The sequence below is a fragment of the Abramis brama genome, assembly GCF_963993115.1.
Source record: "Abramis brama genome assembly, chromosome: 12".
Lineage (NCBI taxonomy): Eukaryota > Metazoa > Chordata > Actinopteri > Cypriniformes > Leuciscidae > Abramis > Abramis brama.
The window spans coordinates 6,463,034-6,479,903 of record NC_139974.1 but is presented as its reverse complement, the minus strand read 5'-3'; the positions used below and the strand labels follow the sequence as shown (position 1 = coordinate 6,479,903).

Below are 16,870 nucleotides of genomic sequence, written 5' to 3'. Positions count from 1 at the left end.
GGGCTCCTCGTCCGCGGCAGGTCTTCTGCCTCGGCTGCTCTTCGCTATAATGCGGCTCGTAAAGATGGCCACAAACACCTGATTCAAGCATCAGACTTCCGAAATCCTCTTCTTCTATATCATATTGAGCACTCTCCTCCGCTATTGTCATAACTTTACATCTGTCTCCACAGCGCCTGTTAGCTTAGCTTCAAACAAGATGGAGGATATTGCTTTCAGTTTCAGAAAGTGAAGTCCCACCCACTGATCTGTAATAGGTCTGTAGCGTGAGCGGGTCCCGCCCCCTGGAATAATGAGGAGCTATTGTAGTCTCTACACTTTTCAATGAAATGTGACTTCCTGCTTATTATGACGCAAAATGATGATTTTTACGTCATAATAAGCAGGAAGTAAAACACTTAAATCCTTATTTCTCCCATCTCAGGGAAAAATGAATGAAAAATCCACCTTTATTATAATATATGACTGGGTTTCTAACAATACAAAGCTTAATGCAAATGGGTGAAGTCTCCCTTTAAGTGTTAATAATCTGTCAAATAGTTTTATAACGGTGTCATGAATATATTTATATGGTGTCATGAATATATTTCTTGACCTCAAGTAAAGTGGTACACATTTAATTTGTCATTAAGTGTTAATAATCTGTCAAATAGTTTTATAACGGTGTCATGAATATATTTATATGGTGTCATGAATATATTTCTTGACCACAAGTAAAGTGGTACACATTTAATTTGTCATTAAAATGTCATTAAGTGTTAATAATCTGTCAAATAGTTTTATAACGGTGTCATGAATATATTTCTTGACCTCAAGTAAAGTGGTACACATTTAATTTGTCATTAAAATGTCATTAAGTGTTAATAATCTGTCAAATAGTTTTATAACAGTGTCATGAATATTTTTCTGCAGTGGTACGAGTTTAACTTGTCATTAAATGTTAAGTGGTATTCCTATATGGTCAAATAATGTTAAATACCTTAACAAAATGCAACAGACACGTCAAAAGATTTTACTTAACTTTATGTATGTGCACAATACATAAAAAACTGACAAGTAACAGAACTTGCTCTTCCTCACACAGAGGGTTCTGACATTTTCTGACATAGAATGAAAAAAAATAATAATAATTACCTGTGCTTCCTCAAACAGAGGGTTACAAAATAATCTCAACACATATATTTAGTGTTTTGGAGGGAAAACAACAGGATAACTTGTTTAGGAGAAGAAGAAAAAATTAGGTGTACTTGTACATTATTGGGAGGAGTTGTCCACTTTTTTTCTTTGCTGTGATCGTTTCAGCCATCTCTTTTGTCATAGCCCTCTTGCAGCGCTCTGCAAACTCTGAGATCTTCTCATTGACTTCATCTGTAGGGAGCAGCTCCTGAAATGTATCAGGGTATGTGATTGCTAGCTCAGCAATTATAGCTGTTCTTGCAATTGTGTTGCGGTCAACATTAATCTTGGCGAAGGCCTTTTTCATGGATCCAAACTTGGTGAATCTCTTAAGGGCATTCTTGTAGCGGCGGATGATTCCATCCGTTGTGGTCACTGAACAAAAAAATAACCAAAACAAACAAATAAATAAACTAGGGCTTTCAAAAGTATTAATTGTGATTAAGTATTTTAATCAGTTGACAGTCCTAATTAATACAAATATTAAAGATACACTTGCAGTCATCCTTGCAGTATTAGAAGTAGGTTTAATCTCAGCTAATGTTCTTTAAGATGCCAGACATCCCACTCTGCGATTTCTCGGCATCCGGGAAATGCTATCGAAATGCGGGAGGTTCTGGGACAAGTGGTATGCCTGAGAAGCTTCTGTAAAATGGTGAGTAACACGTGTCTTCTGGGAGATGTTTGAGGTGGCGGAGCGGAAATGTGAGTTTTGGGAATTCCTGGCAATTGTCTGTCATTGTTACAGATATGTAATAGCAAATGCGATTAATCGTGTCAGCTTCTTTTCAGGCAACAGCAGATATGAAAGAATTATACTTAACCTGCTGGTTCACTGTGCATTCTCCTTTCAATTTACAAGAACCAGCACAGTAAGCTGTGTCCTTTCATATCTGACAGCCTAAATCAAACATAACCACCCTGGGTGGAGGATGCACACTGAATCAGCGTGGAAATTACTGTCTGTTCTTGTCTGCTTTAAAGGCTAAATATAGGATTATTTATTATGAAACATTTTGTTTTCATTTACCCATCCTCATTTCATTCAAAATCTGTATGAATTTCTTTTTTCTGCGAAACACAAAAGAAGATATTTTGAGAAATGTTTCAGTGTTGTTTTTGTTTTTAGTCCATATGGAAGTTAATGACAGCCAAAACTCTTTGTTTACAAACATTTCTCAAAATAATTATATCCAGAAAAAAAGAAAGTCACACAGGTTTAGAACATCATGAATGAGAGAAAATTATGACAGAATATAAATGTTGGCTTAAACTATCCCTTTAACTAAGTTCATGGTAGCAGCTGCTTTTCATTCAAATATAAAACATGAAAGACAAGTTCAGTAATGGGCAACTTTAATGTAAGAAACCATCTCATTATGAATCAAAGCCTGTGCTTACTTCTTGAACGGCTGTGTGAGTCAGTGTATTTTTTTGACTTTTTCTTCACCTTCTTCTTCTTCTTTTTCTTTTTCTGCTGCTCCTCTTCTGAGGATGATGAGGAGCTGAAGTCTGAGGATGAAGAGGAGGGGGATGGAGACATTGAAGGTGAAGATGAAGAAGGAATGTGAGCAGTCTTTCTGAAACCTGTAGGGAAAAAGGGGAATGGGGCAGGTGGACAAGCAGAATAATGTATGAATAAACAAAGCCCCAAAATCTAAAAAGTTACATTTCTCAATGTAGGCCCAATTTTGGGTTCTATCTGAAAGCAGAGAACTGTATCACAGAAGAACACACATAACAGGATTTGATAACTTCTACAATGCTCTCATTGTAGTTGATGATTAAAGGAACTTTCTGTAAAGTCGTGTTTTTGAAACCAGAGCAAAGAGCTATTGGAAGTGCTTGTCATTGGATATAATCAAATCAAATTTATTTGTATAGCACTTTTCATAATACAAATCGTTTTAAAGCAGCTTTACAAAAGTCACAAAGTGCCTATGAAAATGTCTATAATATAGTATTAATGCTTTACATTTACATTACAATTACAATGGTTTTGATCCTTCTGTAATAATGTGATAAATAATTTATATACTGCATTTAATAAACATGACTACTGCTGCACGGCCCTTCAGTGAGTTTGCACTTACAATTAAACAGCTACACTTTCGTTCTGTGTGCTGTGACGAAAGTTGATAATGGTTCTATCACAGTGTCTCTGTCCTTTCACAAACATTTAAAACTCCATGAATAATGGTAATTGTGTTCCTAATATACCTGACTTTCCAGTAGATGCAGGTGCACTGGGGGCTCCCTTAATTTGTGAAAGCAGGAATTCCTTGTCGTTTTTTAGCTCACTGTTGGCCTCTTCCAGGTATTTAATGCGATCCTCGAGGTGTTCAATCTTCTGTCGATCCATCTTGGTCTGTTCTTTTAGTTTGGCCAACTCCAACATTCCTGTTGGTGACACTGCACATTTTTTTTAAATAAACAAATGTTTTTGTATATATATTCTCCCATCCCAAGAAATGTTCCTTGCTCAGAGCCTAGCAATGTTGTCAATCATTAAGTTGTAAATAACATGTAATTTTTAAACAGAACGATCCTTCCACTTAATAAGACCTCAGTGTATCAGCTAAAATTGTGAGGATTATTTTTGGTGCTGCTTGACTTTTCAACGAAAACTACATTTCTCCAATTGTATTGCACTGAAGAAAGCAAGTCACCAACACATTGGATCGCCTGGGGTGAGTCATTTATCAGCAAAATTTTTTTTTTAGGTTTTTTTCCTTTAAAAGCATATGTCCTGGTGTTCTTAAAACAGAGTGCATCAATTTAAATGCATGTTGCAAAATAAAAGCCAAGTACTTGGCTATATATATATATATATATATATATATATATATATATAATCCATGATGCAATAACAACAAAAAACATAAATAATATGTACTATTATTATTAGACAGAATTTTGAAAAAAAAACAACTAAATTAAACATGTTTACTTTGGTATGGAGAACTGTGTAAAATTACTTGTATTTGGGCTGGTTGCAATTTTAATATTTGGACAACACTATTATGCTACAATTACCAAAAAATACAGTATCAACCAAATAATAAAAGTAGGAAATATGATGTGCCACAATCAGCCAAATACAGATTGAACACATGCTGGCAATCTGCTGACAAAGTGGCTAGAACACTAATTAAGCACTGGTTGTTAAAGTATTAACACAAAAATGACTTACATAATTTCCTCGGGGAATGTTTGACTGTCTTCTTTCTCTTTGGGCCAACAGGGACCTCATCCACATCTTATTGTACGCCCTCATTCGCAATCGCATCATCCACAACTTGTACTTCTTCTTTACCTTCCTTGGCCTCCATCACTCCACCATGTGCTCTTTTGCTGAAACGAGTTTTCATCTAAATAAAGTTGCGCAAAGCAAAGAACACAAACACCATGTCATGTCAGCTACATTCGTAAACTAACAGTTCTGTACAACTTTGGCTAGAAAAGTAAAGACTGATGATGTCAATGTTCCTAAATAAATACAAATGTTTCATGTTTAGCTTACCTCAAATAGAGAACTTCGTGGGTACTTCGTTTCTTTGATGCTCCTGTATGTTGTCCGTCTGGTATGTTTTACGACAATTATATACGCGGGACAGTCAGGTATGCACGTCGCGCGCATTCATCCAGTAGGCGCCAAAATTTAAAGTGGCACGACATTTGAATGTGGAACAGGACAGAGGCTGGTTGGGCTGTTGGCTTAGAAAGCAGTTACAGATGACGCGGTTATTGCAAGAACTCCTAAAAAATATTAGAAGTTATGATAACACGAAAAAAAGAAGAATAGTTAGATGGATGCAGAAATGGGGTATCCTGAAAAGTAGGATGCAGTGTCCAAAATGCAATCGAAGCATGCGCCTGGAAAAATGCGATCGCAGCGATGGGTTACGATGGTAAGCCAGTCAGTATATTATTATTATTATTATTATTATTATTATTATTATTATTATTATTATTATTATTATTATATTTTGCACAATTGAAGTAGACCTGTCTGGATGAAGTCCACCTGTATTGTATTAATGGCCCGGAAGTCTGAAATGTTAAATGTTTACAATATGTTTTATCCCTATGATATTTGATATTTTCATGTGTTATACTTTTTTGCATTTTGCCTTCTTTTTCTGTAGGGTCTGTAAGCATCACAAAAGTTCCCCACTCTCAGTGCGCAATGGCTCAATATTCACCAATTCTCACACCCCTTTGGTGAAATGGCTTGAGTTTATGTACAGGTATACAGTATTTATTTATTTGACAAGTAAAGTGCACAAAAATAATAAATACTGTAAATGTGTCAGAATTAGCCAACAAGAATATTTTTCATCTGTAATCCTTGGAGATAATGACACCAAAAAAAAAAAAAAAAAAAAAAATTATATATATATATTTATATGTGTGTGTGTGTGTAAACCATGTAAAACCTAAGCTTATTATAAACTTAAAATGTAACATTTAAAATATTAGTTTTTACGGCTTAAATACAAATACATTAAAGATTTGTAGTGTGTGAATTATACTTGTGTATTTATCAACATCAACTCAGCCCTGCATATTGCAATACACAGACTACATTTTCAGAATTCACCAGAAAAAATGTTGTTGATGTGCCAAACAGTGGTAGAAAAGTTATTACACCAATGTCATATTATACTATTTGAATCAAAATAAAGAGGGGGCTAGTTTTGTTTCGCAAAGGGTTGTTTGCTTTTACCCAGTTCAGTGACAGGAAATTATGCAGGCCAGACCATCAATGCAAAAACAGTACAATTTTAAGTGACTCTAATTAGGTGTTTTAATATTTGTTCCTTCCCTACAGGTTTGCACAAGGTTTGCAGTTGAAGCAGCTTGCCATGATCAATGACGGTATAGCAGGAAGCTCAAAGACACTGACAAGAATGACAAAAGTACTCAGAAAGGTTATTGCATTACTTATTAGTTGTAAAAAAAAGTAAAATGTGAAAAAATTTATTTCAGTGTTTGATAAGTCCAAACCCACTGTAGACAACTGGATTCAGCATTGCTACATACTTATTTGGTGCACTCAAATTTATAAAATTCCATACTAAGACATTGTAACAAGTCAACTTGTGATGTGTTATTTCTATATGAAGGTGTGCATTGCTGCCCTCAAGAGACTGAGGAGCAGAGGAATGAGAATTGGTGGTCAATATCGATTTGTTGTTATCGACGAGAGCAAATTTGCTCACAAACGAAAGGTAGGCTGTTTATTTGTATGCAGCCCTACTTAAACTTTACTTGACATGTATCAGTTTTGTCATGTTAGTGCAGTGCCAGTCTGAGATTATGTAAAGAGAGATGACGGGAGATTTTACTGTAAACAACTGACTTAAGCCGCTTTAGATGAAATCAACTGAAGAGAAAAGAAGACATTCAATCTGTGAAGATCTCAGCAGAGGAGGATTAAACAACTCCACAAACAGCATTACCAGCTTCACTTATTACTAACCAGACTGACTTTATTTCTGTCATAATCAGAAGGTCTTTTTGAGAATTAATTAATGAGAGGTTTAGATGTTGATGGTTTGTTTATTGTGTAGTTACCATGATGGTGATCAGTGTTGGCTTTAGCTGGGCTCTTGCCCTTGACATTTGAACATTAGTTTTTCTCTGGCTGCTTTACCTGTGAGTTTATAAGGCACAACAGCTATAGCAAAAAAGCTGAGAGAAAAGTGATCTGGCGTTTATGGCTCTGTATTGATGATGTCATCAATAGAGCTTACAAGGCTGTACCTCATTTTATTCACATGTTAATCTGGTCTCAAGCAATCATGTGGGTCATTTCATATGATTGATTATTAATCATACACATATGAAATCAAAAAGCATTGTTATAATTTGAACATTTTAATAATATATAACACATAGAAAGTTTTAAAATGCCATGTTATTTTCTCACACAAAGACATCAACAATCGGCGTATTCTCTCTCAACAATGGTGACATTCAAATGAAAAGCTTCATGTTGCAATGTATGCTGGGTACCACCATAGTACATAATTCCCAGAATGCATTGCTGCATGCATAAAATTATGTAGCTGAATTGTATTATTTTCTTTCTTTTTTTCCGTGTGCTTTTATTTTTGTTGTTGTTGTTATTTTTGGCATTCCGCTAATCTACAGTATGTTCCGTTAAAAAGAAATACAATCCAAAATATTTTTTATGTTGTACTATATGAAAGCTTTTGTACAGAAAAATATGAAAGTGAAACAATATTTTGTTGTAAGGAAATTAAATTATGAAAATGGAAACAATTAAGAAATAAAAATGCATTTGCACCTGTTGGGCAATTATTTGTTATCAAGCCAGGTAAGAAGGATCAGTCTTTTAACTGTCCAAGAGGACTGGATTCCAATGATTGAAAAAAAAAAAAGAATACAGCACAACCCTTATTAAAGAATTTATCTTGTTTTATTTCTTTTTTAGTACCATCGTGGCCGATGTGGCAACACTTGGCGGCGTAAACGCCAGTGGGTCTTCGGGATGCTAGAGGTTGATGGTCTTTCCAGAAGACCCATTCTGAGACTCGTCAAGGACCGCTCAAGGCAAACACTTATAAGCCAAATTCAACGACATATCAGACCTAGAACATCAATCCTTACGGATGAAAGGCGTGCCTACAACAGACAGCTTTCCCAGTACGGATATCGTCAGTATTCTGTCTGCCATAAAAGACACTTTGTTGATCCAGGGACTGGTGCTCATACTCAGCATATTGAGCGTGCATGGCAGAATTACAAGTTGGAAATATGGCGTCGTAGAGGAAATTGTACTCCTGAGTCATTGAAAACTCACCTCAAAATGATAGAGTGGCACCACTGGTTAGGTGTACGCCATTATGATGGTGTCTTAGGTAGACTTATTCATGATGTAAAAAAGCATGTCAAGACAATATAAATGTGTGCGATGCTGTAATTAACTGTTTTTGCAGTGATATGGACCAAATGCTGCATTGCTTAACCCCCACCATTGCACTGTTTTAATTCAATTTTGGGTGAATCGTTCTCCAAATGCAATAAAATATAATTTTATCAATTTCAATTATTATTATTATTGGATGATTGATTTCATTTCTCTAACACCTATTCATCTTCTTTAAGACATTTGAAATTGTCTATTATCTAAAAAAAAAAACATTATGAAATGAAAAATATTCATGACGCTGTTATAAAACTATTTGACAGATTATTAACACTTAATGACATTTTAATGACAAAAAAATAAATGTGTACCACTTTACTTGAGGTCAAGAAATATATTCATGACACCGTGTAAATATATTCATGACACCGTTATAAAACTATTTGACAGATTATTAACACTTAATGACATTTTAATGACAAATTAAATGTGTACCACTTTACTTGTGGTCAAGAAATATATTCATGACACCATATAAATATATTCATGACACCGTTATAAAACTATTTGACAGATTATTAACACTTAATGACAAATTAAATGTGTACCACTTTACTTGAGGTCAAGAAATATATTCATGACACCATATAAATATATTCATGACACCGTTATAAAACTATTTGACAGATTATTAACACTTAATGACATTTTAATGACAAATTCAATTTGTACCACTGAAGAAAAAAAAAATTGGTCATAAATTCATGACACAATTATAATGCCGGCCTCATGACAGTCAAAGCCAACCACATGACAGTTTAATGTACTGCTAACCCATAAAGCTAAGTAGTTTCTTAAATTTGATAATTAATCTGCTATGTCATATTTTATAACAGATTTATGACAGGTTATGTTTTCTTGGTAATGTCAAGTTGTCATTACCAGGACACTGACAAGTTGCGTTGTCTTGGTAATGTCAAGTTGTCATGACAAAGACACTGACAGGTTATGATGTATTGGTTTATGTCAAGGTGTCATAACAAAGACATTTCAAACAATGTCATCTTTGCATTAAAAATGTCATAATTGAGCGAATGACACTTAATGACAGTTGTCATAAACATGCATAAAAACTCCTTCATATTCATGACATGTGTCATGGCATGATTATGAAGGTGTCATGTTAGTCTTATGCACACCCCTTCAAGTAAAGTGTTACCACGTTGTGCAAGTTTACTGCAACAATGGAGCCATGAACTTCACATACTTTTGAAAATCCAGCGTTTAGTTGATCCTGGTAAGCGCACATTGTCAAAATTGTAAACGTGAAGTTTACACGATGGTTTGTTTCCTGGCAGAGAAGAACTCAATACATACGTCTCCCGTAAATCCTGTAGAATACAACCAGAGGACGACTTCGAAAATCCTGAAGTGTTTCCAGTTAAGTGTGCAATATGCATCAGACATTCAGCCAACAGTCCACAAGGTTCATGGCACAATTGGCAGCTAACCAGCCAAGCCACACACATTTGCTTCATTGAAAAGATCTAAAATATTTTTGCTTGTCTTTAAGCTCTTGAAACTCTCTGGTCTCCACCAGTGTCAGAACATGTTTTCAATTGGCAGACGCTTGGTAAAGCAACTTACAAGAGATGATCATACTGCATAACGTAATAGATAATTATTACAGTTTATCTGATTTGCTAAAACACATTTCTTGAAACCATCACCCACTTTCTCAAAACCTTAAAACAAATCTGAACATCTGAACATTCAGAACATCTGAATCTTCTGGCAAAATCAAACAATTGCCTTAAAATCATTTTATCTGTGCTCAAAATCAAACATTGCTTTCAGATCATACACACAACGAGTCAATATTATAAACACTACAGATCATTCATTAGACACGACTACATCAAAAAATGGAGAACACAGAATCCAAAGCATGCAGTTACAAAAAAAGTATATTGTAACGAAGTAAACTGATTTTGCAATTACGTTAAAAAGTATAGTAATCACAACTTACAGTAGTAAGGTCAATAAATTGTATACTGTATGCACTGCAAGTATAGTATTGTACTGAATATTGTATAGTAGGCCTGTTGAATGTCTGTATATTCAGCACTTGCATACTGTGAAAATACAGTGACACAATTGCAAAAGCCAAAAAGGTTAAAAAAAACTCTAAATGAGAGCATGTTACAGTAAAGTACACTCAGAAGAGTTGTGCAAATTCAAAATCAAGGTCAGTGAGAGATTCATTCTGCTTCAGCATCATGTCTTCATGTTGCGTCCGGCCTGAGGACTTTGTCACATTACAAGCAATGTCATCTCTGCAGGCAAAGGGAAAACCCTAATGCAGATCTAGCCTTGACAACATTCTCCACACCTGCTCTTCTTTGTCCTCTTCCTCCTTGTTCACTCTTAAGGCCTCATTATACTTCTGCGTCGGACCTACGCCGGAGCCTATACACCGTAGGCAACGTGTTGGTTTTAATTTATACTTCTGCGTCGGACCTACGCCGGAGCCTATACACCGTAGGCAACGTGTTGGTTTTAATTTATACTTCTGCGTCGGACCTACGCCGGAGCCTATACACCGTAGGCAACGTGTTGGTTTTAATTTATACTTCTGCGTCGTTGTCCGCGTTGACGCGCACCTAGGGAGCATGTGAAACCCCGAGGGAGGGGTTCTGGCAGACTAATCACAGCGCTTGCGTCCGCGTAGAATTGACGCGTTGTTACATTTTTGGAGAGGTGCACGTCAGGGTACACCGTAGGGTACGCATGCTACACACAGCCTACGACGTAGCTACGGCGGCAGTTCGACGCAGAAATATAAATAGGCCTTTATACACATACTCTTCCTCCTCTCCTTCTTATATTGTTTCCATCCATTGTTGGTATCAACATTCAGTGCAACATTTTGAGTCAGTTTTGGCACTCTGAACTGACTTGTATGTACAGTTGGTTTGGTCACATCATTAGAAACAAGTGTGAACAATTTTGAATTGTTGTGTGTAAACCATGACAACAGTGTTGTAACACAAGTGCATCACAGTGTGAAATGTAGTGAGTGAGAATGTGTTTAGAGTTTTAGCAAAAAGAGTCCATGAGATCTGCAAATGGTGTCTTAACTATCTGAACTTGTTTAATGTTTTACTGAAAGAGTGATTTATTCGACAAATTGGTTCAGAGAATGGATTTATTTTAGCAATTCAGAAAACAATTAAAACTGCATGGCAAGAAGATTCCAGCATGCTGTAAAGAGGCCTCGAGTGCTGAGAAGAGCACCCAAGTGCAAGATATGAAAACACTAGAGCAATTGTGGATATTTATTGTCGATTCGCATGTCAGAGGGTGTGAAAGAAACTTAACGCTGATATTATCTGTGATACCATGACTCTGTTTCTCAGAAAGTGTACGAGACTTGAGGTCACAGAATCAGACAGGGTTCCCACGGGTCCTTGAAATCCTTGAAAGTTTGTGAATCTGAAAAATAAAATTCAAGGCCCTGGAAAGTTTTGGAAAATAAACATACATAGATACAGGTCCTTGAAAGTGCTTGAATTTATTTTGTGCAAGAAGTTATCTGGAAAAAAATCCATATTATTCCCTCCAGTCCGCTAATGTTATTTCGCCAACACTTGGTGGCCTATGAATATTAGCTTGCTTGATTTACGTTAGTTATGTGCATTTACTCATTACGGGTTCTCACTGAAGGTGGCAACCCTACTTGCCAGAGATCCAAAGGACCATCACTTGGCCAGTGCAGAGCCTGTTTTCAATCTATTAAAGTGGATAGCATAGGAGAAGCAGCTCTTTTAAGTCATGCAGCTGGATCTACACGCAATATATTCATATATCTTAACTTCTGGTTACATGAGCCTAAGCTCTTTTCATTAAAATCCATGCAAAAGTTAATATCAGATCATTTTAGAATACAGTATAGGATGTACCGAATATTCTTCAGTTTTATGCAAAACAGAAATATGACAAATACAATATCAGATCTCTGTCATATGGCCAAAAATAAATGCAAAATAAAAAACTTTTTTGCCTAGTTTTGTTTGACGCATGAAACATTGGTAAGTTACCTTACACAGTACACAATGTAACCTTGCTCTCACTCGAAATCTGTCCCCACATTAAGTCCTTGAATTTGATGGTATTGGATCTGTAAAGGATCCTTAACAAGTCCTTGAATTTGAAGTTAACCAAGGTGTGGGAACCCTGATTAGATTAGTGCGTGTGTGTGTGTGTGTGTGTTTGTGTGTGTAATGTATCCGTGTTCAAGACCATTGTTTCTACTGCAGATCTGCATGTATAGAGAGGGCCAAGCAGAGAGACAGTTTGTGTTGCGGGACCTTGAGAGCATAAAAGCAGTGAAGATTTGAAGTAAAGATGCGTCTGTTTATCGTGAGCATCTCTGCGCTGCTGGTGCTGAGTTTTTCATGCATTACGTCTGAACTTGTAGACAAATTCAGTAAATGCAGTGACTTTTTTTTTTTTAAAGGAAAACCTCCAGTTATCCCTGGTATTCTAAAGGATTCGGCTGCACAGGATAACTGTTACAAAATAATCTGTCAAAAATATAAGGAAAGAATAAGATTTGCAACACTCTACGATACAACAAAGAGGATCCCTCTTTTCTCAGCTTACAAATTCACCGGAAGGAAGATATTTAGAAGAATGTCAGTAACCAGACAGTTTTTGGGTCCCCCTGACTTCCATAGTAGGAAAAAAATATACTATGGAAGTCAATGGGACCCAAAAACTGTCTGGTTACTGACATTCTTCTAAATATCTTCCTTTGTGTTCAGCAGAAGAAAGAAACTCATACAGGTTTGAAACAACATGAGGGTGAGTATATGATGACAGCATTTTCATTTTAAAGTGAACTAATCCTTTAAGATTCACTGGATGATCAATTCAAAGGTGATGCTTCTAATAGTGTTTTTTTATGATTAAAACATTTAGCATGTCAGTGCTTTCTATATCTGCAGTCCAGAAGTTGATTAATCTAGTCTCTTATTTTGTAAAGTTCTTATTGTTTAATGGACTGTGTCTCTTTCAATTTTTTGTCCTATAGCTTGAACCTTCAAGTGCTGAGGCTCGTGTGCCATTCGTCAATCAGGCTATCAATGAAGATTACTACGATAACATACAAAATGTGAGTGCTGGTCAGCTATTTCCAGTCTGTCATGCAGCTGATAGAGAAACTGCTAAATCTACATTCACACTCACCAACAGCGTCCCACAGAAGAACAAATTAAGGGATGGTGATGGAACCGCACTGAGCAAGAGATTAGAACAAATATGAACAATTACTGTCGTGACCCTAAAAACCACAATAAAGTCTCAGCCTATGTGTTGACAGGAGCTGTACCTGGCAATGATAAACTGAATAAGAGAGTGAACATTCCCTCCTACATGTGGACAGCATTTTTCTGCTATAGTATTAAAGGGGGGGGTACAATGGTGTTTCATGTATTCAGAGTTGTTTACAGTGTTAAAGAGATGGATTCTCATGCTAAACATGGCCAAAGTTTAAAAAAAATATTTTGGACGAATAACGGAGAATTTTTGTGCCGAAAATCGTACTTCCGGGTTGGTACAAGTTTCGGGTGTTTTTTTCCGATCGTGGATCTAATGACGTAGACGAGAGTGGAACTCCTTATATGAGCATTTCTCTCGGAAAAGCGTGCCCGCGCACACGTCGACCAGAGGAGCGAGACCGCGCACATCAACGCGCTTCAACAGGAAATCATCGCCAGCGCTGCATAGGATTTGTTCAAGAATGTCTCCAAAAAAGTGTGTTTTTGGATGTGAGGTAAAGCTTACCGTGTTCAGCTTTCCAAAGAACCCAGTGTTACAGGAACAGTGGATGCAGTTTGTTTTTCCGGGGCAGCAACGGAGTGTAGCAAGTGCGGTTGTGTGTTCTGGTCATTTCAGTGATGAATGTTTTATTAACAAGGCCCAGGTCGAAGCTGGATTTGCAAATCGTTTGCTATTAAAACGTGGAGCGGTCCCAGTGATAAAAGACCCCATTCATGTAAGTACAACTGGATCAGATTTCTGTCTTTTGCTGGAAATCAGCACTACCGCTTGACTCTATAGCTCCGCCCACGGCACGCCTGCAGGAGCTCGGCTTTTTCCGGAGAGAATCGGAAAGCTGTATTTTTCTTTTATAAATATAATAAAACACTTTTTGGAGATATGAAGGATGCACTACTACTCTATAGGTACTCAAGATTAACATGAGATTAGGTGAAACTGTGTATGTTATGTACCCTTTAATGAAAGCTCATGGGTCTCCAAAGCTTACTGGGCCTGTAACACAATACAAGAAGAAGGGGGAAGCGGGACCCTGGAAAATGTGCAAACATTCTTGAATGAAAGATGGGGGAAACAAGTAAAGCTATTTTACAACGACTGTCTGTAATTTTACATTACAACCAGATGACAGCCTTCTTCAGTCGGAGCAGAATCTAGCATTTCATTATCATTTCATCTGTTTGTAAGATTATCTATTAATTTAAAACTAAACTTTTGCAATTATTAAGCTCTACCACTTAAGAAATGTGTCTGTAACCATGTTCTATTGGACTGTGTGTAAACTGTATTTTCTCTAATAAAGCTTATGCAAATGTTCACATATCAGAGTCATCTCACTAACTGAAGGGAAAGAGGAGTATTGGGGTGTAGTGTTGGAGGTAGGTTGCCTAATCTTAAGAGTTCCCATAAACTCGCATTAGCTGTTGTCTTGAGCAGTTCAAAGCTTCTGGCATCAGTTAAAAGCTTGGCATTTATTCAGTCACAATACACATGGACTGTCGCTGAAAATCAGGTGTTTTATGTCCCCACAATGGTGTAGTTACAACATCCACCAGTAGGGGACGACTGGACCATGCTATAAAGCCAAATCCTGACCTTGTCTGTTAAAGGAACACTCCACCGTTTTTTGAAATAGGGCTTATTCACCGTCTTTCCTACATTTAGATAGGTGGCTAAACCCATTTTTGTCTCAGTGCATGCATTGTTTTAGTTTGGAAGCGCCACCGCTAGCTTAGCTTAGCATAATGAATGAAATCCTTTGTTGCCAGCTAGCATGTCGTGAGTAAAAGTGATAAAAAAAAAAAAAAAAATTACTTCTTGTGGCCTGCGTATTCACAACAAATATCAGGATGAAATGAAATTTTCATCCTGAAGTACAAATAGCGATGCAGATTAACACTAGGTGATTTCCTTGGCAGATATTGACTTGGGACTAGCCTATATTAGGGTGAAGCACAGGCGAAGCACTGCTACTTGGTCGCAGAGATATCACACAACACCTGAAATCCTCACGTCGTTGAGCGATCGCAACCTCCTCCTGTTGTTCTATTTCCAAAGCACGCAGCTCGTCTTCTGAAAACTCTGGTTCATAGAGGTTTGGTTCTGGATCTTGACTGTCTAAAAAGTCACCCTCTTCGTCTGTAGGAAAAATAGCCGGCTACTATTCACGCTGGTATGTTGACTGAAGTTGTGGGATTTCAGGTGTTGTGTGATATCTCTGCGCCCAAGTAGCAGTGCTTCGCCTGTGCTTCACCCTAATATAGTCCCATGTCAATATCTGCCTATTGACTTATTGAATATCACTTTTACTCATGACATGCTAGCTGGCAACAAAGTATTCCATTCATTATGCTAAGCTAAGCTAGCGGTGGCGCTGCCAAACTAAAACAATGCATGCACTGAGACAAAAATGCGTTTGCCCACCTATCTAAAAGTAGGAAAGACGGTGAATAAGCCCTATTTCAAAAAACGGTGGAGTGTTCCTTTAAGCCTGGAACACACCAGGCCGACGGTCGGCCGTCGGGCAGTTTTTATGCGTCGGCCGACTTAAGTTTCCTCAGTGTGTTCTGCACCGTCGGCTGAAATTGGTCCTCGTCTGCTTTTTTTCAGCCGAGTCAACATATTTTCCCCCGGGAAAGCAAATAAAAATAATAAAATGAACATTATGTGGCAATTATTGAACTGGCAAAAAAAAAAAAAAAAAATCAAGCATGCCATCATTTTTTTTTTTACTTTTTTTTTTACATTCGCAAAGACACATTTCTTATAGGTAGGGTTTGGTACCGAAACCCGGTTCCAATAGAGAACCGGTTCCGACGTAAACGGTAGTAACGAGACCGAATAAGAACAAAACTTTCGGTGCCTGACGTTTTTTACCGCCCCCTATAAAACATCTCACGGCACGAATTATCCAATAATAAAACATCTCCAGTTAACCAGCAGAGCATTCATTTAGTTTGTTTGTTAAATAAGAGATCTAGCGCTGAAATGTGTTTTTTAAATCAAGTGATCAAAGTGCTCGTTGCCGCTGCGATCAGTGGCGCGGATACAGTGTTTTCTCTTGTGGCTTGCGCACAACGCACTGTCTTCACTCGGACGCGCGCTTCAATACGTTGCGGAGATCGATCTATTTATGAGGCGCCGTCTATGATTATGTGCGTGGAGAGTTTAAAAAAAAAAAAAAAAAAACTACAAATGCGGATTATAACCCAAAAGCTCTGACACGCTTGACTAAAGTTCAAGTTCAGCTGCCAGTGTTCCTCTTCGGGTTAGTCTAGTATTTTAATGCCAACTGCAAATCTTGCATATCAAGTATGAAGTATATCAATATCAAGTATATTTATATGAGGCTATACTGTGTGTGTTAAATATTTCTGCTCAGTGTCAGATATTTCTCTGTTTTGTAAAAGTCATAATATGAGAAGACAAAATTTTGATCTTAACTCAAGTGTTTTC

At 37.0% G+C, this 16,870-nt stretch overlaps 1 protein-coding gene across 1 annotated transcript; it reads right to left on the bottom strand.

Moving 5' to 3' along the window:
* Nucleotides 1-1,237: 1,237 nt before the first annotated feature.
* On the bottom strand, nucleotides 1,238-4,508 carry LOC311093811 (uncharacterized protein; the record flags this gene model as incomplete). Its single annotated transcript, XM_084131405.1, has 4 exons — nucleotides 1,238-1,551; nucleotides 2,578-2,763; nucleotides 3,397-3,588; nucleotides 4,493-4,508. The coding sequence occupies 4 exons, from the start codon at nucleotides 4,506-4,508 to the stop codon at nucleotides 1,238-1,240; spliced, it is 708 nt and encodes a 235-aa protein (XP_083987531.1).
* Between the last annotated feature and the right edge of the window lie 12,362 nt (nucleotides 4,509-16,870).